General features: G+C 33.2%; 1 protein-coding gene across 6 annotated transcripts in view; it reads right to left on the bottom strand.

Annotated features, from left to right (window-relative positions):
• Nucleotides 1-25,598, bottom strand: part of POT1 (protection of telomeres 1) — a 129,443-nt gene that overhangs the window by 27,119 nt on the left and 76,726 nt on the right. For 5 of the 6 annotated variants that reach the window (XM_063099865.1, XM_063099863.1, XM_063099866.1 and 2 more), the window contains 6 exons: nt 23,807-23,937; nt 19,716-20,006; nt 13,734-13,889; nt 8,975-9,144; nt 7,767-7,855; nt 165-221 (listed from right to left, as the gene is read on the bottom strand). In XM_063099865.1, coding sequence (XP_062955935.1) covers nt 165-221; nt 7,767-7,855; nt 8,975-9,144; nt 13,734-13,889; nt 19,716-20,006; nt 23,807-23,937 — 894 coding nt within the window. The remainder of the gene's footprint in view (nt 1-164; nt 222-7,766; nt 7,856-8,974; nt 9,145-13,733; nt 13,890-19,715; nt 20,007-23,806; nt 23,938-25,598) is intronic. The other variant, XM_063099869.1, reaches the window with a different exon arrangement.

The following is a 25,598-nucleotide window of genomic DNA, read 5'->3' as shown; positions in this document are numbered from 1 at the left end:
ATAGGATGAGGTGGAGAAATAAAGTTAAATATGGGCAAATTTATGCCCTCATGAATATCTGTTTTCATGATTAGACAGGAATTGATTAGCTGGTAAGTATAAGAACAGACTTTATTATGCTCATTACTGTGCCCATATCTCAAAAATGATATACATGGTCTTACTTGTGGCAGACAGTTGTTGACATCTTTCTACCTCATATAATGATACTGATCCAGAGCCTATAGAAAGAATAGAAAAAACTTTAGTTTTTAAGTCCATTAAAAATTCAACAGGGCACTGAAAATTATAAAACAATCCTGAGAGAATTTGAAGAAAATATAAGCAAATGGTGACATACTCCCTATGCATGATTCATAAGGCTCAATATTGTGATGATATCAATTCTCCCCAAATTAATCTGTAGATTCAATGAAATCCTAATCAAAACAGCAGAGGCTTTATTTTAGGAAATAACAAGTACATTCTACCACTATGAGGAAATGCAAAAAATCTAAAACATTGAATAAAATCTCGAAGAAGAACAAAGTTGAGGGACTTACACTATATGACTTTAAGACTTACTATAAAGCGACAGACAATACAAAGGATCTTCAAAAAGTTCATGGAAAGATTTGTATTATATCTTAATTCCATTTTTCCATGAGCTTTTTGAAGTATGCTTGTATAGTACTGGTATAAGGACTAACAAATAAATAAACAAAATTAAATAGAGAGCCCAGAAATAAACCACATTAATATGGTCTTTTAATTTTTAACAAAGACAGCAAAGCAATTCAAAGGAAAAGCAAAACTTTTCAACGCATCACACTACAACAACTGGAAACTGGAATGGAGAAAAATGTATACTTCATACTGTATCAATAAGTACTGAATGGAAAGTCCAGAAATAAGCCCACACCTAGTCCCACTTGATTTCTCACAGAGATACCAAAGTTATTTAACAGGAAAAGGAAGCAAATGGAGCTATGACAACTAGAAATTCCTATTTAAAAGAAAAATGTCTACCTCATACTACACTACTAAGCATTAAAAAGGAACAAACTGCTGATATATACAACGATGTAAATAAATCTCAAAAACATATAGTATGTACATAAGAACATATATGATTCCATTTATCTGAAATTCTGGAACAGGCAAATCTAGAGAGATCTGTGTTACACATGTTTATTTATTAGTCAAAGCTCAAGGAATGGTACATGTAATGCTAAATTGTCCATTTCAGTGTGTGCAATTTTACTTCAAAAATAAAATGAATTCTAAATAGGATTGAACTTTAGTTAATTATGTTCATACTGAAGTATTTAGGAAATGTACTGATGTCTGCAACTTACTTTGAAATGCATCAAAAAATAATATAGACTGATGGATGAAAAGAGGGATAGAGAGATATTTATGTGATAGAGCAAATAAAGTAAAATGTTAATTGGAGTACCTAGGTGGTAGATACATGAACTTTCATTGCACAATTGTTTTAACTTTCCCATATTTGAAAACTTTTATTATGTTGAAAAAATACATTGTGAAAGAAATAAAAGGAGAAGTGGATATAATAGTAAACTTACTAAGTTTAATAGAATGACCTGATGAACATAATAAAATAGGATTTTACTTTAACAAGAAAGCATAAGTAATGATCATAGTACTAGTTACAAAATGTTTTCCAAAATAAAACATTTAAGTCTTAAAAAGTATCTATATTTTGCATTTACTTTTGCTTACATTCTATTATATATAATAGTACATTATGTTTTTATATATTATGGCATGATAAGCAAACACATGCATTACTTGCCCTTCTTTTATCACACACTAATAAATAGTGTAAGAATCCAAGTAAAGAGAACTTGAATGGACATCTCAAGCTCACATGGTACAATTTCAATGAATCTGATTTATTAATTAATGTCTGCCACTCCACTTCAACATGAAGTAGAAACAATGAAAGAAACCTTTAAAGTAGTCAAATAAGAAAATACATAGACACAAAAATCTTCAATGAGATATTAGCAAACAGAATACAACAGCACATCCAAAAGATTATAACCATGATCAAATGGGATTCATCCCTGGGATGTAAGGATGGTTCAACATACACAAATCAATTAATGTGATATACTGCATCAACAAAATCAAGGACAAAACCCAAATGATTACCTCAAGAGATGCAGAAAACTCATTTGACAAAATTTAGCATCGCTTCATGATAAAGACCCTCAACAAATTAGGTATATAAGGAAAGAATCTCAACACAATAAAAACCACATATGACAAACCCACTGTCAACATAATCCTGAATAGGGAAAACCTGAAAGCTTTTCTTTTAAAAACAGTAATAAGACAAAGATGCTCATTCTCATCACTCCTATTCAACACAGTATTGGAAGTATTAGCCAGAGCTATCAGTTAAGAGAAAGAAGGGGAATCCAAATTGGAAAAGACAAAGTCAAATTTTCACTGTTTGCAGATGACATGACCCTATATATAGAAAAAACCCAAAACCTCTACCAGAAAACTCCTAGAGCTCATAAGCAAATTCAGGAAAGCTGCAGGATACAAAATCAATACAAAGAAATCAGGAGTGTCCTTATACACCAACCACAAACAAGCAGAAAATGAAATCAAGAAAGCAAGCCCATTTACAATAGCTACCAAAAGAATAAAATACCTAGGAATAAATTTAACCAGAGGTGAAAGATATCTACAATGAGAACTACAAAACAATGCTGAGAGGAATTAAAGAGAACACCAAAAAATGGTAAGACAATCCATGTTCATGGATCGGAAGAATTAACATTGCGAAAATGTCCACACTACCCAAAGAGATCTACAGATTCAATGCAATCCTATCAAAATACCAATGACATTCTTCACAGAAATAAAAAAATCAATCCTAAAATTCATATGGAACAATGAAAGACCCAAAATAGACAAAGCAAACCTGAGCAAAAAAAGCAAAACCAGAGACATTATACTACCTGACTTCAAACTATACTACAAAGCTATAGTAACCAAACAGTATGGTACTGTCATATAAAGACACATGGACCAATGGAACATTAAATAGAGAACCCAGAAATCAGCCCAGGTGCTTACAGCCAACTGACCTTTGACAAAGACACCAAGAACATACACTGGGGAAAGGACAGCCTCTTCAGTAAATGGTGCTGGGAAAACTGGATATCCATATGTGGAAGAATGACCCATATCTCTCACCATATACCAAAATTAACTAAAAATAGATTAAAAATTTAAGCATAAGACCTGAAAGTATAAAACTCCTAGAAGAAAACATACGGGAAACTCTTCAGGATGTAGGACCAGGCAAAGACTTTATGAGTAAGACCCCAAAAGCACAAGCAACTAAAGAAAAAATAAACAAATGGGATTATTATTATAAAAACTGCTACACAACAAAGAAAACAATCAACACAGTAAAAAGACAACCTACAGAATGGGAGAAAATATTTGCAAAGCATACATCTGTCAAGGGATTAATATCTGGAATATAAAAGGAACTCAAAAAACTAAACAGTAAAAAACCAAATAATCCAGTTAAAAAATGGGCAAACGAGCTGAATCAACATTTTTCAAAGGAAGACATACACGTGGCCAACAGGTACATGAAAAAATGCTCAACATCGCTAATCATCAGGGAAATGCAAATCAAAACCACACTGAGATATCACCTCACCCCAGTTAGACCAGCTATTATCAAAAAGGCAGAATAATAAATGCTGGTGAGGATGTGGAGAACGGGGAATTCTTCTATACTGTTGGTGGGACTGTAAATTAGTACATCTATTATGGAAAAAAGTATGGAGGTTTCTCAAAGGACTACAGATACACTACCACACGATCCAGCAATCCCATTTCTGGGGGGTCTATATCCAAAGGAATGGATATCATCACTTCCAAGGGATACCTGCACTCCCATGTTCATTACAGCTCTATTTACAATAGCCAAGAGTTGGAACCAACCTAAATGCACATCGTCAGATGACTGGACAAGGAAAATGTGGATGTGGTATATATACACAATGGACTACTACACAGCCATAAAGAAGAATGAAATTCTGCCATTTGCAGCAACATAGATGAGTTTGGAGAAAATTATGTTAAGTGAAATAAGCCAGGCACAGAGACAGAAATACCGCATGTCCTCACTCATAAGTGGGAGCAGAGAGAGAGATACCACAATAATACGTGGAGCTTTCAGAATGAGAAAACAGACCTTTGGTTACTAGAGGTGGGATAGGAAAAGGGGGAAAGGGTTAGGGAGAAATTGGGTAAGAGACACAAAGAATAACTACAATTTGTAATGCTGAACATGCTAAAAGCATTGATTCAATCATCACACACGGAAGCCAAATACTGACAGTCAATTCTATACCCCACAAATAAGTACAATCATGTTTCAATTAAAAAATACATTAAAAAAATGTGTAAAACAATTATATCAGATAAAGGGTAAGAGCATACAATCAAAGAAGAGGAAATAAAAAGGGCTCAAAAATATATATAAGATTTTCAAGTCTTCAAGTAGTAAGGAAAATTAAGTATGATATCACCTTTTATTTGCAAAATTGTCAAAAAATTACATACATAATTAACCTCCAATACTGCAAGGGTGTGAGAAAAAGACATTCTCCTACACTGCTACCCAGATATAAATTCCTATGACCTTTCAGGTAAATAATCTGGCAGCATCTATTAAAATAAAAGATGAGCCTACTCTTTGGTACATCATTCCCACTTTTAAAAAGGAGTTTATTTAAGAGAAATAAAAGCACAGCAGTACATTCATTAAAAGATGTTTATTAAAGCATTAGTTGTAAGAGCAAAAAACTAGTAACAACCTGAATGTCAATCAGATGGAGAATGGCTGAACAAATAGTGCTATATCCATATTATGAAATATTCTGCAACTACTAAAAGAATGAATTTGAGCCATAAGAGTTGGCCAAAAAAGAGGTCTACGATACACTGTTAAAGAAAGTGACTATTACAGTATGATTCAATTTTGGTAAAAATTTAAGAAAGACAGGAAAAGTCATATCTGTTTATGTATAGATAGATATATATGTTTTTATACAAATGAAGGTATTGAAAGAATCACAGTGAACTGTTAACCTTATCTCAGGGTAGGTCATAAAGGCTTTGGGAAAGATATTCAACTTGGTATTATGAGATGTATCACTTTGTAATTTAAAATAATAATCATTTTAAAAGAAGGAAAGAGAATTCAAAAAGTATAATTATAAATTATACTATCTCCAAATGATCATCAAAGTAAACTGACATCCTAATAGTAGTTCAAGTTATCATATTCATAAGTCAGGGTAAAATGCCATCACCAAGGTGCTAGGAAATGGGAACAATTTTAAGAAAGAGATAATGAGGAAATAAATTTAAATTGCATATAAAAAATCCAATACCCTGAAGATTCAAATAAATCTGTTTTGCTTTGACATCAGTTAACAGCTAAGTAACTATGCGCAAATTATATGACACCCCCCATTGTTCAAATCCTCAGTTTCCGGGTTTCCGGTCAAGATGACAGAAAAGATGGTCCCCAGTGTCACTCTCTCCCACAAATCAACCAATTTATAACTATAAAAAAGTAACGACAGCCAAGCTGGGGCCGCTAGAGCTCAGAGTAAGAGGAGGAGAGACCTATGGAGCACAAGAAAGGGGGAGAAGTCATGATGAGAGAAAGAAAGAATCACTCTGACCATCTTGAGCCCCGGCCGCTTCCAGGCTGGAACTGCTGAGCACACAGAGCAGGAGCCAGCAAAAGCCACAGTTGTGTGCTCCGGATGGAGTTGCTTGAAGGCTGCAGGGGAGAAGAGGGCCTTGGTGGACCCCAGGGCAGCAAGACCACTAACAGGGTTCCCCTGGACCTACACAGGAGGGAGGAGCCACAACAACTGAAAAAGGGGAGCTGCTCAGAGGCCGCCTAGTCATTGCAAGGGACCAGCGCGTGGCCCTTCCCATGGGAAGTGTTTGCAGTACAGGTGGTGGGGAAAACGGACCCACCAGGAGAACACTGGGGCACAGCAAGGACAGCTGATCTGCACCCCAATCAGCAAAGGACAACTGAGAGGAGACTGGTCAGGAATATAGAATTGCATAAGGTACAGTTTAATGAAAAGACTCAGGCCAAGACCAGAGTTTCTACACAACCCAGGTGCACTGCATCTCACGAGAGCCAAGGGTACCTGTAAAGTCAACCATTAAAACGTGAGCTGCACAAAAAGCCTTCCCTAGGGAATTAGCAGCAAAGCAGCAATTTAGCTAAACCACACAGCTCAAGTATTGGTCCCCCTAGGAAGTTCCCCCATTTTAGAAGTAAGCAAGGGGGGCTGGACACCTCCCTCCCACAACCAGGCACACTGCCAACACCACTAGCAACTAGGTAAGGAGCATGCCAAAAACATCACCTCCACACAGGTGGCCTACGACAGCCACCACAATAACCATGGTTGGTGCAAAAGCAGCTAGACACCACAACCGCTGTGTAGATTGTCTGCCAGCCACTGGCATGCATTGACACAAGGAGAGTCATGAGCAGAGACCAAAGAAAAGAAAAGGATGTCTCTCTCCACAAAGTCTATTCCAGAGTGACAGAAGAAGCATCTGCTCTACGGTAATACTGAGGGACCTGAACACACGTCTCAGCATTGGACAGATCATCTAGGCAACAAATCAACAGAGTAAACTTAGTCTTTCAGAAGGAGAGAAATCTAGGGTTATCACAGTGGGGAGTGAGGAGGGAGACAGGGATGGGGAGAGATTGGACAAGGGGCATAATGAATAAGTATGATTTGTAACAATATATATGCTGGTAATACTGATTTGACCAACATATGTCAATGTTGAACCCCCCAAATACGTATGATCAATTATGATTCAATAAAAATTAAAACAAACAAAAAAACCCCTCAGTTTCCTTTATGTAAAAGGGAGAAAATAATACATCTCATGAGTTCTGTTAGTATTAAATAATAAAGCATGCAAGCACTTACTAAGTACCCAACAAGAAATATACGTTCATTTCCAGGTTTATCATTACTGGTATAGATAGAAAGTAAATGTTCATAAAAAAAGTTCTTTGGATCATAGTAAGGAAAGGGTTAGATTATAAGAAAAAACAGTGAGTCAGGAACATAACCTAGATTTTAGGTCCCAGAATGTACAAACAGATATTAAAACAAAGTAGTAAAGGAGAAAATATTGCGCTTAAAAGTTTTAAAGTTCAGATTTGAATAGTCACCTACTCAGGTAGACAATAATATAAATACACACTCCACTGTTTGCTAATACTTGTAATTAGATACTTGATTAACTCAGTAAAGACTGGGAACTATGTATACATCTAAGATGTGTATGAGCAAAAAATATTTGGGTTGTTTGAAATAAAGCAGCACAAACAACCTTTCTTCCTTTTAGAAACTGACAAGCAAAATAGTTGGCTAGGAAATTATTACAGATCTTTTTGAACACACACACATACATATCATATATGAGTATATTACAAATAAAGTAATCACTACCATCCCAATCTGAAAATGTAATTACATAATTTAGGGAGAAACCATGTTTACATTTGCATAGGACACAGATAAAGATTTAGGGTGTTCCTTATATATATTAATTTTTAAAAAGGACAGAGAAACAAAGATCTTAAAAAAAGAATTAGGTTAAAAAAAACCATTTTATTAAGTAGGAACTAAATAGTCAATGTTGAAAATTATCCTTACTTGAAACAGTTGGAAAGCTGTCCTCATGTTCTAATTGACAGATACCATCTGAATGCTGATTAGCTGCCAAATCTGCAGATTCTAAAGCCCTAATAATGCAAAGGATGTAATTTCAAATTGCAAAATAATACAAAGTAAATATAGTAAGTTTAGCTCTACCCACAACACCCAGGAATTCACTGAAATTGTACATAAAATTTTGTGTGTATATGCAAATGGTCTATATAGCTTTTATCAGATTACCTGAGCAGAACAATCTCGCTCTAGATTCAAGAAGTGAAATACTATGTTGCTACATTTTGCAATATGTTTTTTGTTTTTTTTCTTTTGCAGCTGTTGGTACAGGGACTGAACCCTGGACCTTGGTGTTATCAGCGCTAGGCTTTAACAACTGAGTTAACTGACTAGCCCTACAATATGAGATTTAAATCAGTGAAACTGATATAAAATAAGTAAAACAGAAACTAATTTAATTGATTTTAAAGTCATATTGATTTCAATAAATTAAAACTTAGACAATAGTTACTTGATTTCAATTTGCTGAACAGTAAGTATGTCTTCTATTTCCTTGAGGATATGTATAACACTTTTTTTTATTTCTCTGTTATACTGGCCAAAATGTTTCTGCACACAGTACCTACTAGGAACACTTCCAAGAAAAAAAAAAAATTAAATATATAGCAGGATTTAAGATACTATTTACTTTCTGGGCACATATAAAAGTTCTTAAAATGTTTTTTAAAAAGTTTTTAAAAAGTTACAGTAAAACACTTTTGTTATCTGTTTAATCAGAGACACTTTACAAAGACAATACTTTTTTTCACGGCAAGATTAAGTATTTTTGGAATCCTAGATATGTATCAAATTCTCCAAACTTTGGCTAAGGTCCAGTTTCCACTGTATGTTGCTGTTCTTGGAGAGTGTGGCAAATGGTGGAAGAAGAGCAGAGTGAAAAAAGCCGATTCTAACTGTTGGAAGACTTAGACTGTAACCCTCGCTCTGCTACTATGTAGCTGCTTGAACCTACAATAACTTGATTTGTTTCACTTGGCTCATCTATTAAAAAATATGGAGAACGGCACAGAAGGCTATGAAGATCAAATAAGGAACCTATCAGACCCCGCCCCGGAATAATATTATCTTAGAAGAAGTCAGCTTAATTATTACCTTATTTACATTTTCTAAATTACATATATAAAAATGCTTACTTTTTCAGTTGATCCACATCAGAGTTACTTTCTGGCAAGACCCTGATTCCCCGACCATAACTGGTACCTCCATGGAGATGAAACTCTAGACTTAACAAAGTTGTCTGGTTCTCTGAATTCACTGATTGAAGTTTGGTATGGAGGCTATAGATTCTAAGAAAACTTCCAACCTAAAAAAGATTATTTATTATTTAGAAAGTAGGGAAAAAATCAATTTCTGATATTTGAAATTTTAACAACCAATACAAGGCAATGACCAATCAGAAAAGATATTGGGTATATCAGTGTGGGCTAAATAGCTGCATGGACACTATATCAAAACCAAAACATATTCACATAAGTGTGCATGTGCATGTGTGCATATATACACATACACACATTCAACTATAAGACATATTTCCATTTCAGAGATACTAAAATGTGAAAAAATGCTGTGTCTTAGTGTCAATAAAATATACTAGTAGTTAAGAAACTCATTACCTAAATGAAATTCAAGCCCTCTATTTGATTAAGGTTTCTGAAAATAACTTGCTTTAACTAGTTTAAGATAATACTAGTTAAAGATGATCACTAAAATACTTTTATTATGAGAATGCTAGGAAAAATTTTAAATGTGCTACTGTATCAAAATAATAAAGAAGACCCTACCCCATGAGTTCCATGGAAAGAAAACTTGTAATAAAGCATTTGTGCCTGTATCACCACAGTGTGAAACACACTCTGAGTTTAAATATAGGATTAAACCAATTAGTTTTGAACTAAATGTTCTATATTTAACCTGAGATGTTTTGCTATACTTAGATTAAAAATGTCTTTCATTATAGAGTATCTGAGATTTTCTTCTAACGAAGACTTCAAATGAGAGAGATGCAGAATGCTATTCAAAGGTATTGACATCTACCTAAAGGAAGAAGCTATATAATCTAAATTACATTTACTTTTATGAAGAAAGATTTACGAACAAAAGGAGTCACAAACGAGGAAATTTAATTCATTCACACAAAAACTACACTGCTGACTGCTGGATGACTGTGCGACTACCATTCTCTTTTTTTGTTACAGGTTCAGGACTGAATAAGAGTGGTGACATCCTATGTAACAAGAAACCTTTATGAGGGAGACTATTTTTAAAAAAGATGAGCAGATCAACTTTCCATATTTGCTTATTGCAGCTTCTCTCAATTATATTTTCCTCATCCCTCTCTAGCTCTGATGGACGTGGGACATGAGTAAAGAATGTAAGGGGGGAAGAAACATCCACACACCCAGATGTGACTCTTTCATTCCCAAGGGTTTTTTTCCCCCATCAAATCATGGGTTTCATGAGGCGGAGGTAAGGTATCTATATCTGCTGTATTCTCTGAGGCTTTTTTCACTTATATCTACATCATGGCAAAGAATAAAACAAGTCATGGAAAAAAAGCACAGAAAGAAATAAAAAAGAAGATAAAGCTCATTTTCCTCATAGTCTCCAAAGTTGAGACATTAGAAGAAAATATAAAAATTTCTATTTTTACTTCATTCTTTTGAATGTTTATTATTTTATGATGTATACGATCCACAAACGATTTGAAAGAAGGCCTAAATGCACGGAGAAAGATACCATGTTCGCAGATGAAAGCCTCAATACTATAAAAATGATAATTCCTCCAAATTAATTTTAAATTCAATGCAATTCCAGTCAAAATCCCCAATGTCTTTCATGGAATTTGAAAAGGTAATACAAAAATTTACATTAAAGAGAATAGTTAATTTTAAAAAATAGGAGGCGGAGGAGGCTTTGCCCTATTAAAAAGTACATAAAGTAAAATCATAATAAACACAAGTGTGCATACCTACATGTTGAGATAGAGAGGAGACTGGGGATAAAAAAAAAAAGAAAAAAAAAATGAGGTCAGGCAGGAGTACAAAGAAGGTTCAACGTGTAGAATTTTATTTCTTAAAAATTATAAGCACCTGGAATAAATGTGGCAAAATGTTTAGAAATAAATTTAAATGGTGCGCACTTGGGTATGTATTATATTATCTTCTCCATTATTGTACTTCATAATAAAACAAAACTTAAAGGCCAACATAAAATTCATAGACTATAGAATAAAGATGATAAATTGTTATTATCAGAAATTCCTTCTGGAGGCAGCATTGTACAGTATTTTCTTTAAAGCCTGATAAAATATACTATGAAATGTACCAGATGTTCTATTATAAAAGACTAATAAATATTGCTTAGGCTTGTTAGTAATGTGATAAGATTCCAAAAATACAAATGAAAGAATTGTGATTAAAAAATTATAAAAATATAATTTAAAAAACTGTGACAAAAGTCCATTACAATACAGAAACACTAAAAAAAAAAAAAAAAAAAAAGCAAAGAAAAACAAAGCAAATATGGCTATCAAAAATCACTATCGTCTTTATAATCAAAATATTACCCCCAAACTGTCAAGAATTTCTCGTTAAGTTTAGTATTTTTAATTCTCTTTATATGTCTCAAAATAGCCAAACCACTGTTGTTGGGCCACTGAAGGCCGAAACGTAATTATGACTATGTATATTTTATAACTATTTTAAAAAAAACTTTTGTCAGGATAAGATAGGATTTAAAAAATACGGCTGTGGTTTCTAGACAAAAGGTTGGAAATGTCAGTTTGTGTGCATATGTCTGTATAAAATGTTTAGGGAATGACAATACTTACAAAGCAAGATTTAGAAAATAGTTAAGGGCAATTTAGGCTGTATTGTTTCTAAACAAAATGTATTGTTTATAGAATTTGATATTAAACCTTATAATTGAATTAACTGTCCTTTTTATTAAAATAAAAACATATTTTTTTCTGCTCCAATGCAACACAAATCTTTTTAATTGTTTCCATGTATTTGGATACAAAAATGCAATTTTAAATAGTTTTCTTGAAATGTTGATAAAAATTCATTTCTATCAATGTCATGACTGAAGATTTCCTAAATTAGAGTGAGATGTTATAGAAATTGTCAGAAAACAACTATGATGTGAATGTACATTAAATAAAAGTTTAAAGTTATATTTCTTACACATAGAGAAAATCCTTTTCATTTTTATAATGCATTGCAGACAAATAATATAAAGCTCTAATATCTTCAGAGAGAAACAAAGTGCCATATTATTTTCTTAATTATGTGTGCTCATATCACCCTCTAGTGGGCAAGATAAAGCAGACAATAAAAAGAGTAGACAATAAAAAGAGTAGACAAAAAAAAGAACAAAAACAATCTGGAAGAAATTCACAGCATTCAATGATTCATTAATTCAGCAGCAGATATTATTTATTTCATACTTATTATATGGAGAGCACTGTGCTAAATGCTGTTCAGGACTTGGACAAGAGAAGCAGGACAAGTGGGGAAACAAAAAGACCTACAGAAGCAGCATGGGAAAGAGAAGGGAATTACATGGTGAAAGCAGATAACACAGAGTGTGGAATTGAGGTGAATCTAAAATGTAAATCCTTTCCATTTATAAAAGAACTCTCTCTGTATACAAAAAAAAAAAAATCTTCAGAAATGGATTTATCATTATTTTCACTTCTGAAATAGACTAATCAATGTATATAATATCTTTCTGGGGAAAAAAACATCAAACATGTATCTTCAACAATCAATTTCTTCTGATATGTCATGTATACACATATAATGTGCATCCACACTTATAAAGGACAATAAAGTGCAGTTATCACCTTCCTGGGCACTGGCTTTAACATAATTTATTGATTTGAGTTGGGTAAGCTTATTTGTTACATAATGTGAGAGTGAAAATATTTTCTCCTCCATGGACATTTATTTACAAGGAGAAACCAGGCACTGAAATTCAGATCTTCACTTTTACTACTTTCTTTTAACTTCCTATAAGTAGACTGCAAGATATTTGCAATAAAGATCATTTCCTTTAGCTTTGAAAAAAAAGATACTGTAAATTCAAACACTGGCTTCATCCAACTAGCTGTGGAGTCTTGGAGAACTCACTTAACCTCTGAGTGCCTCACTTCCCATTTGTAAAATGGGATGACAATGGCACCTATCACAAAGGACAGTACCAAATACAGATTTAGTACCTAGCAAATGTTACCTTGTTATTATTATTTACAATTCCGTTCTTTACTACAAAGGACACTTCCAAATAAAAGATAAAATGAAATGAAGAAAATATTCCCTATGATTTGCGGTGTTAATAAGAACTGCCATATCTAAACTGTGTACTTTTTACCTATAAAACTGTATCTCAAAAACAGTACACAAATTCCATAAACTATACGGTACACACACACATACAATTTATAAAATATATTAGAGGTGATTTAACAATTTCTTAAAATAATGAGCACAAAGTTACTAACTAGATTCTACCAAATCAATTTATAAAGCCTAACCTTTAAGTTAACAATATTTTATACACCCTTTGTCATTTTAAAGTAGTATATCTAACATGACAAAATATTTCTTTACAAAGTAAAACTGTGTATGGCTTTAAGATATTCAGAAAAGATTTAATTAAAAAAATTGATCAAACCATTATAATTTATCTTTTAATAATTTATTTTAAACCCACATTTTACAACTGACAAATTCAAGGAAAAAATAAATTTGAAGTTAATTTCTAGACTCCAAATATCCAAATTTACAGAATCCTATAAATGCAATCATTTATCACCAAAATTCATATGACCAAAAATCACCAAAACTTATAAATACATAAGTAACAAACATTTTTGCTCCTCAACATCACCTTCAGAGATCTTGCCACTTGAACATGGTTATCGTAGACTAAAATGTCTATTGCCAGATTCTGTAGCCGATGGATGTGGCTTAAATCACCTTCAAGAACAAGGTCTTGTATTAAGACTCTCCAAGATGGGAATGGTGTTCTGGTGCCATCCCATACCTGCCATAAGAGGGTAGATGAAAGTTTAATGAATTTTTTGAAAAACTGCTAATGCTAAAAAGAGTTTTATTTTCTGTAATGCTTAAAAGTAATTAAATATATGTCTCTCTAAACATCTGCAATACTTCAAATATGACATATATTATTTTCTGATTGTAAGAGGACTACATATGAACTATGGGTAATGTGGGAAAATGCAGAAGAATATAAAGAAGAAAAAAAAGTCACACCGCTATGAGCATAAACAAAATATTAATACACTGTTGACTTTATTTCATTTTTTTCTTCTGTGTATTTATAATAATATATTATCTTCTACACCTAAACACACACACACACACACACACACACACACACACACACACAAACTGGCTTTATATTCTGCTTTTCTCCTTTAGTTTATTACTGAGCACTTTATCAAGCAATTTAAATATTAACTTAAAATATGATTTTCAATGTCTTCATATTATTTCAGGGTATGGATGAACACAAATTTATTTAACTAATCCCTTTATTAGTTGTGTTGTTTCAAACTTTTTACTATATGAAATAACTCAGTAATTGCCAACTTGAATAGAAACACTTGTGAGTATCTCTGCTAATTTTCTTAAGATAAATTCTTTGCCTAATGTCAGGAGTGTTTTCTGACATTTGTCAGTGTCTCACTTTGCTCTGGTTTAGAAAAGTCCTTTAAAGTACAGATATGACTATATTGTTTCTATTAGAGGCTAAGAATACAAATGAATGAAAATAACAGGTGCCGTAAAAAGAAAAGAAATGTTGGATTGCCATGTAAGCGACCTACAGATGATGGGAACATGGGCACAGGATGAGTGTGCACTACCCCATCCTTAAGACATAGCCAGCGTGTGCTGTGTCTGAGTTTTAAGAGATGAACTGGGCTTGATGCTGTGCTACAAAAGGGTATATGACAAAGGAGAGTGGCATGAGGTGAGAAATGTATCTGCATGTCAGGAGTTTGGCTAGACAAGAATAAAAAGGCTATTTAAATGGAAAACACTAGACTTTTATAGAGAGGATTAATGTATTAGTCCATTTCTGTTGCTCATAACAAAATACTTGAAACTGGGTGATTTATAAGAAAACAAAATTTATTTCTTAGTTTCAGAGGCCTTGGTGTTGGCAACAATGACCCAGGCATATCACATGGCAAAAAATGGCAGAGCAGAGAGAGACTAATATCTCAAGTGCTCTTTTAAAGCCCTCAGATCCATGCCCCTGACCACCATTATTAATCCACTCACTACGGCATAGTCCTACTGTCCAAACACCTCTTCAAGGCCCCATCTTTCAATTACCATAATAGGATTTACCGCCCTCTTTACACTGTCACAGTGGGGGCTAAATTTTGGGGGACACCAATCTACAGCAATTAGATCAGTGATAAGTCACAGAAGAGGTACTGAATAATGCTGGTACAGTAGTTTCAAATGACAATCATGTCATAATCAGTAACAATATATATCACGAGCAGTTTTTTCCACTTGGACTTTATTCTTTAATTTTGTGTACAGTGTTTTTGTGACTTTAACATTTTGAATTTTACAGACCAGTCCAAGAGTCTTTTGGGGATGACATGAGAGGGTGGAGAGTTGTTACACTGCTTTTATGCTTTTGCTTTAATTGCCTAGAAATCATGTATACTTATGCATGTATCAAATTTTAAATCTGGCACTTTTATGTCATATCAAAACTCAATTTATTTAGCATTTGTAGATTATATACAGGTATTCTTTTTTGCAAATAGATAACAACTACCATTTAACAATCTAACCTTGACCAATTTGAAATGTTAATGTTATTTTTATCATGTACTGAACTATTGCATGTACAATATAAGCCTGTTTCTGAAGTTCCTAATCTTTTCCACTGATCAGCCTTACTACAGCTTTAATTACTGTAGTTTCATAAAGTATTTTAATATCTGATGCGGAAATCCTACTTAGTGCTCATTGCCATGCCTTTCTTGTTTTATTCTTGAGCATTTATTTTGTCTAATAAACTTCAGAATTACAGTCTATTAAAAATATGGTTTTAATTAAAATTGCATTTTATTTAAAAACACTTTGGGAAAAAATTCTTAAAAAGTTTAATACTTTGAGTTTTCTTTTATGCTCCTCAGTGAGGCTTTGTAGTTTTTTCATAGAAGTTCAGGTATTTCTTGCAAGATCTTTCTTGTTTTTTGGTTTCACTGCCACCCTGAAAGATCTTTGGTTCAATTATATTCTCTATTTATTGCTGATATGTAGAAAAACTATATGTTAATAATGTTTTAAACTAGTTATCTCACTGAATAATTTTATTAATTCAAATAGCTTTTCAGTTAATTGTTTGAGATTTCTACATCTCAGGAATACTGATTTTTTTTTTTCCTTTTTTGTTAATAGTTAAATCTCTAATTTCTTCTTTTTATCTTATCAAATTCACTGAGACTTTCTGAACATAATAGAGAAGAGAGTAGATACTTCTGCCTTGTTCCTAGCATTAATAACTCTAAAATTTCACCACTAAATAATTTTGTTTGTTTGGCTTAAGATATTGTTTATCAACTTAAGAAGGCACATTTCTAATACTGTTTTGTTTTCACAAGTACTTCTAATGTCCACGGAGATGATCATAAAATTTTTAACATCCTTGGAGAAAACTGAATCATTTTCCCAATATTATTAAACCATTTCTGAATTCTAAAAATAAACTGTGCTGCACTATAGTACAGCCAGTCCCTGACTTACAATGGTTTGACTTAATTTTGTGACAATATCATAGGGCAAAAGCAATACACATTCAGTGGAAACTGTACTTAGTGTACCCATACAATTATTCTGTTTTTCACTTTTAGTACAGTATATTCAATAGATTACATGAGATAGTCAACACTTTCTCATAAAATAGGCTTTGCATTAGATGATTCTGCCCAGTGTAATCTAATGTAAGTGTTCTGAGCACATTTAAGGTAGACTAGGCTAAGTTATGATGTTCAGTAGGTTAGGAGAATTAAATGCATTTTCTACTTGCAATATTTTCAACTTATTATGGGCTTACTGTGATGTCATCCCATAGGAAGTTGAGAAGTATTATCCTTTTAATATATTATTGATTATGTTTGATAATATTTTGATTTCTGTATTTATGAACGAAACTGGGATGTTTTGTTGTTGTGCAATATCGGTCTACCTTCGGTATAATTCAGTTTGAAAGAGCTCATCATCTGGATTTACAGCCAGTATAATAGTTAATTTAACAATTTAAAATATGCACAAATAATCAACTTAATCTAGATTTTCATATTTACCAGCATAAGAGGTGGATGCATTCCTTGCATCATTTTTAATTTAAAAAATCCTTTCTTTTACCTTTCTTAAAATTTAAATAACCAAACTTTGTTTTTTAAGCTTTTGATCTATTTTTATCTTTTTCTTTCTTAAAAAAATCATTAACTATATATAGCAATTCCTACATACCTTACTTTTAGGAAACAAGTGCTTTTACACATGGCTAGGAGTTGTTCAAAGGGGCACAGCCTCTGTGGAGGGTATCTTAGCAAGAGCTGTCAAATTTAAAACGCACATACTCCTTGACTTATTAATTCTAGGACTTATCTTCATAGATCTATGAGCACATATGTGAGACGACAAATGTTTAAGTCAACAACCTAAAAGCCCATCAATAGTATGCAAGTTAAATTAAACCATGCCATACATCCATTTGATGAAATACAAAGCAGTTGAGCAGTCACTCCCCAAAATCCACATCCATTTGGAATCTGTGAATGTGAAATTTATTTGGAAATAGGAACTTTGCAAATGTAATTAGTTAACATGAGGTCATACTAGATTAGGGTGAATCTTAAATTCAATATGACTGTTGTCCTTATAAGGAGAGAAAAATTTGGGCTCAGAAACACAAAGAGAAAGACCTTTGAAAACAAAGGCCAAGATTGGAATAATGCAGCTGGCAAGGCAAGGAAAGCCAAGGATGTTGACAACCACAAGAAACTAGGAAGAGGCAAGGAAGGATTTTCCCTTAGAGCCTTCAAAGGGAGCATGGCCCTGCTGACACCTCAAGGCAGACATCTGGCCTCCAGAACTATGAGAGAATATATTTCTGTTGTTTTAAGCCACCCAGTTTGTGATAATTTGTTATAGCAGCCCTGGGAAACTAAAATAGGGAGCTGTTTAGATGGTGAAGTGGAAAAATCTCTATGACAGAGTTAAGTGAAAAATGCAACCACAGAGCAGTGCGTATATATGCTATCATGTGTATATAAAAAGAGGAAAAATGTATTTGCGTATTCACTAAAATATTTCCGAAAAGATATTTAAGAAACTAGTTTCAGTGGTTACTTATTTTTTGGAGAGAACCGAGATGATGGGGACAAGGGAGAGAGGCAAAGAGGGAAACTTTTCATTACGTATCATTTAAATTATCTTTTAAAGTTTTAGACAATGGCAAAATTACCTATCCCAAAATTAAATACCTTATTGAAAGACTTCCTTTCCCCTTTCTATACTTCTTTTATCAATTTCTTGAGTTGAAAACTTAATTCTAATATGCTATGCTTTTTCCATCTTTTTCTTGTTCTCAAACACATTCAAGGTCTTTGAGTATATCTCTGGTCATATGCTTCAATCTATTCTCATTAACATTATATTCTTAATAATCTATAATTACAGTTAATTTCTCTCTGAAACAATAGTATTTGGGGCAAAGAAAATATCAGCCAACCATTTTCTCCAAAACTTATTCTTGAGCTTAACTGGGATAGGTATAAACAAAGATTAAATGGGCCTTATGTTTTTTTCATCCTGCAGATTTAAAAACAAAACAAGAATAACAATAAATGCTTTAAAACTATCCACACCCTACCAGTGAAATGTCCCAAGTCCCCTCCTCCCCACTTTTTTTCTGTGTCCTGACCGAAAAATCAGAGTGCTCTGACCGCTCTGAGACCCAGCCAGCTGTAGTTTTTCCCAGCAAGACTGAGGATAAACTGGCGCCTTGATATTCCCACTCATAAAGGTTATCTAGGTTGTTGCTCAAAACACTGAAAGAAAATGGCTCTGGTCTTGAGCAAAATTCTTTAAACTCTAATATAAACTCCATATACTGACCCCTCATTGCTGACATACCTAGGTAGAATATCCCTTTGCTCTTACTGTCCATCATAAGAATACACTGCAATGCTCTGCGAGTAGGTTCCCCTAATAAATGCTTTGGGCTGACCACGTGGCGTTCACTGCTTCTTTCTTTAGAATCCCAACTGGTCCCACCTTGGGATGGTTTTGGGCACTCCCTTGTAGGAACTCCCTTGTGGCTGCTTTTTGGGCGACTAGAGTCACAGGTTCAGTGGGATGAAACAGTACCCATGAAGCAGGCAGTGAAAGACATGGGAAGAGAACCCAACATCAATGGCCCCAAGTAAATGAGTGAGAAGGAAGGTAAGGGACCTTGACAGGGAAGCAGAAATATTTTTTACTTGCACTTCTACATATGAATAACAATAGAAAACGAGTCTATATTTTATTACTATGGAAGTAAGAAATACATAAATAAATATACCATAAACCATACTGCATTTAAAATATAGATCTAATAATACTATTTTTCTCTGGAAGGAAAGTATAAAGAAGAGAAGTACAGAGTAGAGCTGCATCAGGCTCATCAAAAATAATATTAAGTTAAATTTTAAGTTCTTAGTATAATACTTAGTATGCATATTTATTCCATCAGAATGTGGAAATATAAGCTCCTTGTAGATATGTAGGTGATGCAAACTTACAATTCCGAGTATTTAAATATATGTACCTTTAGAAGAAATGATGCTCCATCCACTTCTGCTTTGCCCAAGAGTTGACAGGTCAGGTCAAAATATTGCATTGCCTGAACATCACACAATTTTAGTAATGTCCAAGAAGGTGAAATATGAGTAGATGCCCAAACACGTAAAGCTTCTACCATTTTGTGGTCCTCAGCAGTGAAGTTAAAATACTTGCTTGAAGTACGAGGTATTACAGGTGCTCCCAAAGTTCCCTCGAATGTCAAAGATGCAAAACCAGAGCTGGTGATACCCTGAGTCTCCATTTTATATTCTTGGATCTAAGAAAATGGAGGAAAGTAGAAAACAGATACAAACAAAACAGCTTACTGATAACAGAACCCAGAAACTGAAGAAACTTCTGAGACTACAAATTTTGCCAGCATAATTAATAAGAGGGCATAATTCTTTACTATTGTTCATTTAATTAGCATATAGCATTATAAAATCAACTGGCGCTATATCAAGATACACAAGGGTCATGTAAACTGTAAACCACTATGCAAAATTTATTGATATTTTCTAAAGAGCTGGGTGGTAGTCTCCCTAATCCTATCAAACTTGCATTTTTTACATTTTATTTATTAGTTTTTTTACTAAGGCATAACTTACACAAGGAAAAAGGATAAGTGACAGTTCGAATGTAATAGGGAAAACTAGAACACTTAAAATATGAGAGTGTGAAGTGAATAAAGCACAACAGAGGCTAAGATTTAATCAGTGTGACTGAGAGCGCTGAGATATGCCATAAGCTATTTCGCCTTCTGAATTCTGAGGTTCATTCATTTAGATGCATGTACATTTAAGAGTGTCACATCCTTTTCCTGAAGAGACTCTTTCTCCTTACGAAATGCTCCCTCCCTGCTTTTTTAATCTTTTGTAAAAGTCTTTGTCTGATAGTAATACAGTTATTTCACTTTCCTTATTTACTGTTTGTTTGGTATATTTTTTCTGCAGTTTTAATTCCAACTTGTTTAAATTGTCATATTTAAAGTGCATTTCTTGTATGTAGCATCTGCTTGGTTCTTGATTTTTCATTCAGTCGATCCTTTCCTTACAATTAGAGCATTAAGTCCATTATATAAACATAGTTATTAATAAGGTTGTATTTAAGTCTACTATGTTTGCTTTCCTTTTGTTCCCTACCCCTTGTTTTTTTGCTTTTTAAAAATTGTTTTTCTACTATTCCTTTCTTATCTTCTTTTGGAATTCTTATTAGTGTTCCATTTACTTCCTTGTAGTTATGAATGAAATTCTTAACTTTTCAAAGTCTATTTGGAATCAGTATTGTTCTACTATATACTTCCTACTTTACATTCACATTTCCCACTTCCTGTTTTACATTTTCTACTTCATGAATGTAAAAACTTTTCAATGGTTTGATTCCATTTAATTATTGCAACCATCTTTTGTGTTACTATATTCATATTTTTCCAACATATTTTATAAACCCCACTTTAGAATACTGTTTTTGCCAATGATCATTTGTCTTAATGAAATTATGAGAACAAATTAACACTGTCTTTCACATTTACTCATGTTTTTAATCACTTTTTGTGATTTGTCACTTCCTAACTATTGAGTTTCTAGTTGGCAGCATTCCTCTTTGACATGAATACTATCCTTTAGCATTTCTTGTATGCAGATATCCTGGCCATGAAGTCTCTCTTTTCCTTTAATAGAAAAATGTCTTCATTTTACTCTCTTTTCTGAAGGATATTTTTGCTGGATGTAAAATTCTGGGCAAATAAATTTTTTTCTATAAACATTTAAAAATTATCATTGCTTTGTTCCTTAGGTCCCACTGTTTCCAGTAAGAAACATTCCTACATGGAATACATCATTTCTCCTCCAACTGATTTCAAGATTCTTCTTTATCTTTGTTTCCCAGTGGTTCCACCATGTGCTTTTTGTGTGTACCCTGCATAAAGTGCATTAAAGTCAATTTTTTTCATCAAATTGGGAAAAATTCTGGTCCTTATTTCTATAAATATTTTTTTCCTATTCACATTCTCTTTTCCTGAAATCTCAAATTACATGTTACACCATTTGATATTGTTCCACGCGTCCCTTAGGGTCTATTCATTTTTATTTAATCCTTTTTCTTCAGATGAGATAACTGCTACTGATCTATCTTCAAGTTCATATGACACATCTTATCTGCTCTTTAGCCCATCCACGAGATTTTTAATTTCACTTGTTGTTCTTTTCAATTATGGAATTTCTACTTTTTAAAAAAAATTTGTTTCCCCTCCTCTGCTGAAATTTCTTATCTTTTCGTTCATTTGACATTTTCTTTTAATTTACTGAACAAATTTTGCTTAATTCTCTGAAAATATTTATAATACTGCTTTAACATTTTTGTTTAATAATCCAACATCTGGGTCACCGTGAAGTCTGTCAGAAATGTATATACGTTTTTTTAATTGACTATGGGTAATATTTTTTCATTTTTATATGTAGTTTTTTTTGTTTTTTTTTTTTTTTACTAGACATGGATGCTACTTTGTAAAGACTCTGAATTATGTTACCTTCTTCTGATGAACGCTGATTTTTGTTTTTGGTGGCCTTTCAGCTGCCGGCTGATCACCATAAACTTACAAAGGCCTGATTTTATGCTTTGTTAGGGAGAATCTACGGACAGCCCATGGTGTTTCCCAAAGTCTTTCTACCTTGGTGGGACCCACCCTGCAAACTCTGTCTTCTCTGTAGAACTTGTTAAAGGCTTTGATAGAACTTGTTTAGAGTGGGCTTTACTCTAGGATGTGGTCTCTTGTGAGGTGAGGTACTTTGTGAGTTGGGCCTTTGTGCTGTCTCATCTGAATGTCCAGAGCATCATGTAGTAATTCCCAAAGGAAAGTTTAAAAATTGCATTGAACAAAAAAACTTCAATTATGGAGTGACAAATATGCCAATTATCCTGATTTGATCACTGTAAATATGTACCGAAATATCACATGTACCTCAAAAATACGTACAATTATTTTGTGGCAATTTAAAAAAAAAAGCTCAATTAAAAAATATTACAGCAACAGGATAATAATTTTGAGGAAACAACAATCCTTTGCAAACTTAAGTTCTAAAATTATTATTTAAAGAAACACATACTACTTAATAGCTCTGCCTTAACAGGTTTTCTTACATTTAATTTAACTGGAAGCATAATTTTAAAAGTACCTGTTCATATTGTAACACATTTCTCATAAATGAAGATTAACTTAATTTGATTTTATACTTAATAGCTCAATGTTTTCATTGCACTTAAATTAATACAATAAACAGGAAAGAATAATATAATCTCCTAATCTTTGTACAATTCTGTTGTTGACCTAAGGCTTTAAAAAAGAAATACAAAACCAAATGTTCTTTATCAAACTCTACAAGAAAAACTTTTACAGCATCAACCTATATTTGGAAGTGAGAAGACAGAATAGAACTAGTGCAGTGGACTGAATGGCTCCCCAAAGTCACTGAACCTTAATTCCCACTGTAACTGTTGAGGATGGGAAACCCTATTATGGTAATTGAAAGGCAGAACCTCGAAGAGGTGATTAGATAATAAGGGCCATGCCCTAGTAAATGGAATAATAAGTTGATGGTTTAATGGTGGTCACAGGCATGGTTCTGAGGGCTTTTAGAGGACAGCACATGAGAAGCTATCTTTCTCTTCTCAGCCATTCTGCCATGTGAGACTCCTACGTCACTGTCACCACCAACACCTTCACCAGATGTGTTCCCTGGACTTTGGACTTCCTGGCCTTTGAAACTGTAAGCAATAAATTTCATCTTCTTTACCAATTACCCAGTTCCAGGTATTTTGTTATAAGCAACAGAAATAGACTAATACAACTAGTCTGAATCATGGCATCTAATACATTTCTGGGGAAGGACAGGCAGTTTCAAACAAAGAGGTTTCCCACTATAAATTATTTAAAGTCTGATACTATTTACACTTCTTATCTCCTGAAATGTTTCATGTCATGTTCTAACAAAGCAGCACATAATTAGCGCTAACTTGCTCTAGTGAACAATACAGGGTTCTCTTCAAACAAATATGTGTTCTAGACAGTAGGAATTATACCTTCAACCTGTGAAAGCGAACAATATCTCCATTTTTATAAATTATTGGAAGGGCTTCATAGTTTCCACTAAAGAGCAGGCATGTTAACTTTACATTTGTCTGGTCCACAATCGTTACAACTGAACAATAATCTGGAAGACAAAAAATATTTTACTTGACTTTTATATTTTAAACATTTGATTAAATAAGAATTTGCTTACTTCAAAACACCAAACAAACTTTATTCTTCCCTTTAATTAAGTCTTCTAAGAAGAGGATCAAAACACAAAGACAATTTCTTGGCTCTCAATAGGCACTATTAAATTACTTCCCAAAAGGGTTCCAAAAAAATTAATTTTAGAAAGTTTAATAAAACAAAACTAAAACTCCTATCTAATGTAAGCTGTCTGCAGAGCTAATAACTTTTTTTATTACATCAATGTTTAGAAACCTCTGAAGCAAATAAACATTCAAATAAATAAAATATAAATTATAAAATAAACATTAAATTCAGACTGAAAACAGAAGACTAAGATATTTGCAGCAAATGTGACTAAAAGTCATATCTATACTGCATAAAGGTCCTACGGAAATTGTTTTAGAAACCTGAGGTTTTACAACACAAAGAAACAAACAATTCATAGAAAACTACAAAATAACAAAAACTCAAAAAGGGAAAATGGTGACTCTTGCTAGTCACCTATAAAACACTATACATTAGAACAAAAGAGGGGTATTTTATATAATTTAAACTGGCAAAAAATGTAATATTTGGGTAACCATGAAAACAGTAACTTAAAACACTGGTGGGAGGAAAAACTGTAACAGGTTTTTATTTTTAAAAATTAAAAATCATTTTTTTTAATTGACAGAAAAATTGTATTTACCATGTACAACACATTGTTTTGAAGTATATATACATTATAGAATTACTAAATATAGCTAATTAATTTATGAATTACCTCACAGTTATTATTTTTGTGGTGAGAACACTTTACCACTGAATGTAACATACTGTTAATGATAGTTACGGCATAGTACAGTACATCTCCTGAACTTATTCCTCCTAACTAAAATTTTGTCTCCTCTGACCAACATCTCTCCAACCCTTTCCTCAACCTCTCCAGCCCTGGTAAACATCATTCTAGTCTCTACTTCTATGAGATCAACTTTTTAAAATTCCACATGAGCACTTTCATGTGGTATTTGTCTTTCTATACCTGGCTTATTTCACTTAACATAACGTCCTCCAGGTTCATCAATGTTGCCACAAATGACAGGACTCCCATCTTTTCTTATGGCTGACTAGTACTTCATTGTGTACACATACCACATTTTGTTATCCATTCATCCACTGATAGACACTTAGGTTGATTCCATATCTTGGCTACTGTGAATAATGCTACAATGAACATGGAAATGCTGATATCTCCTTCACACATTGACTTCAGTTCCTTTAGATATATACCCAGTAGTGGGATTTCTGGGTCATACGTTCTGTTTAATTTTTTGAGGAACCTCCATACTGTTTTCCATAATGGCTGTACTGCTTTACATTCCCATCAAGAGTGTGTGAGGGTTCCCTTTTCGCCACATCCCCACTAACCCTTGTTATCTTTGTATTTTTGATAACAGCCATTCTAACAGGTATTATCTCATTATGGTTTTAATTTAGATTTCCCTCATGATTAGTGATGTTGAGCATTTTTTTCATACACCTGTTGGCCATTTGTATGTCTTCTTCTGAGAAATGTGTATTCAGGTCATTTGCCCATTTTTAAACTGGATTGTTCCTTTGCTATCAAATTGAATT

This window comes from Cynocephalus volans, chromosome 6 (genome assembly GCF_027409185.1).
Source record: "Cynocephalus volans isolate mCynVol1 chromosome 6, mCynVol1.pri, whole genome shotgun sequence".
Lineage (NCBI taxonomy): Eukaryota > Metazoa > Chordata > Mammalia > Dermoptera > Cynocephalidae > Cynocephalus > Cynocephalus volans.
The sequence above is the reverse complement of the archived record's forward strand: the minus strand, read 5'-3'. Positions and strand labels throughout refer to the sequence as shown.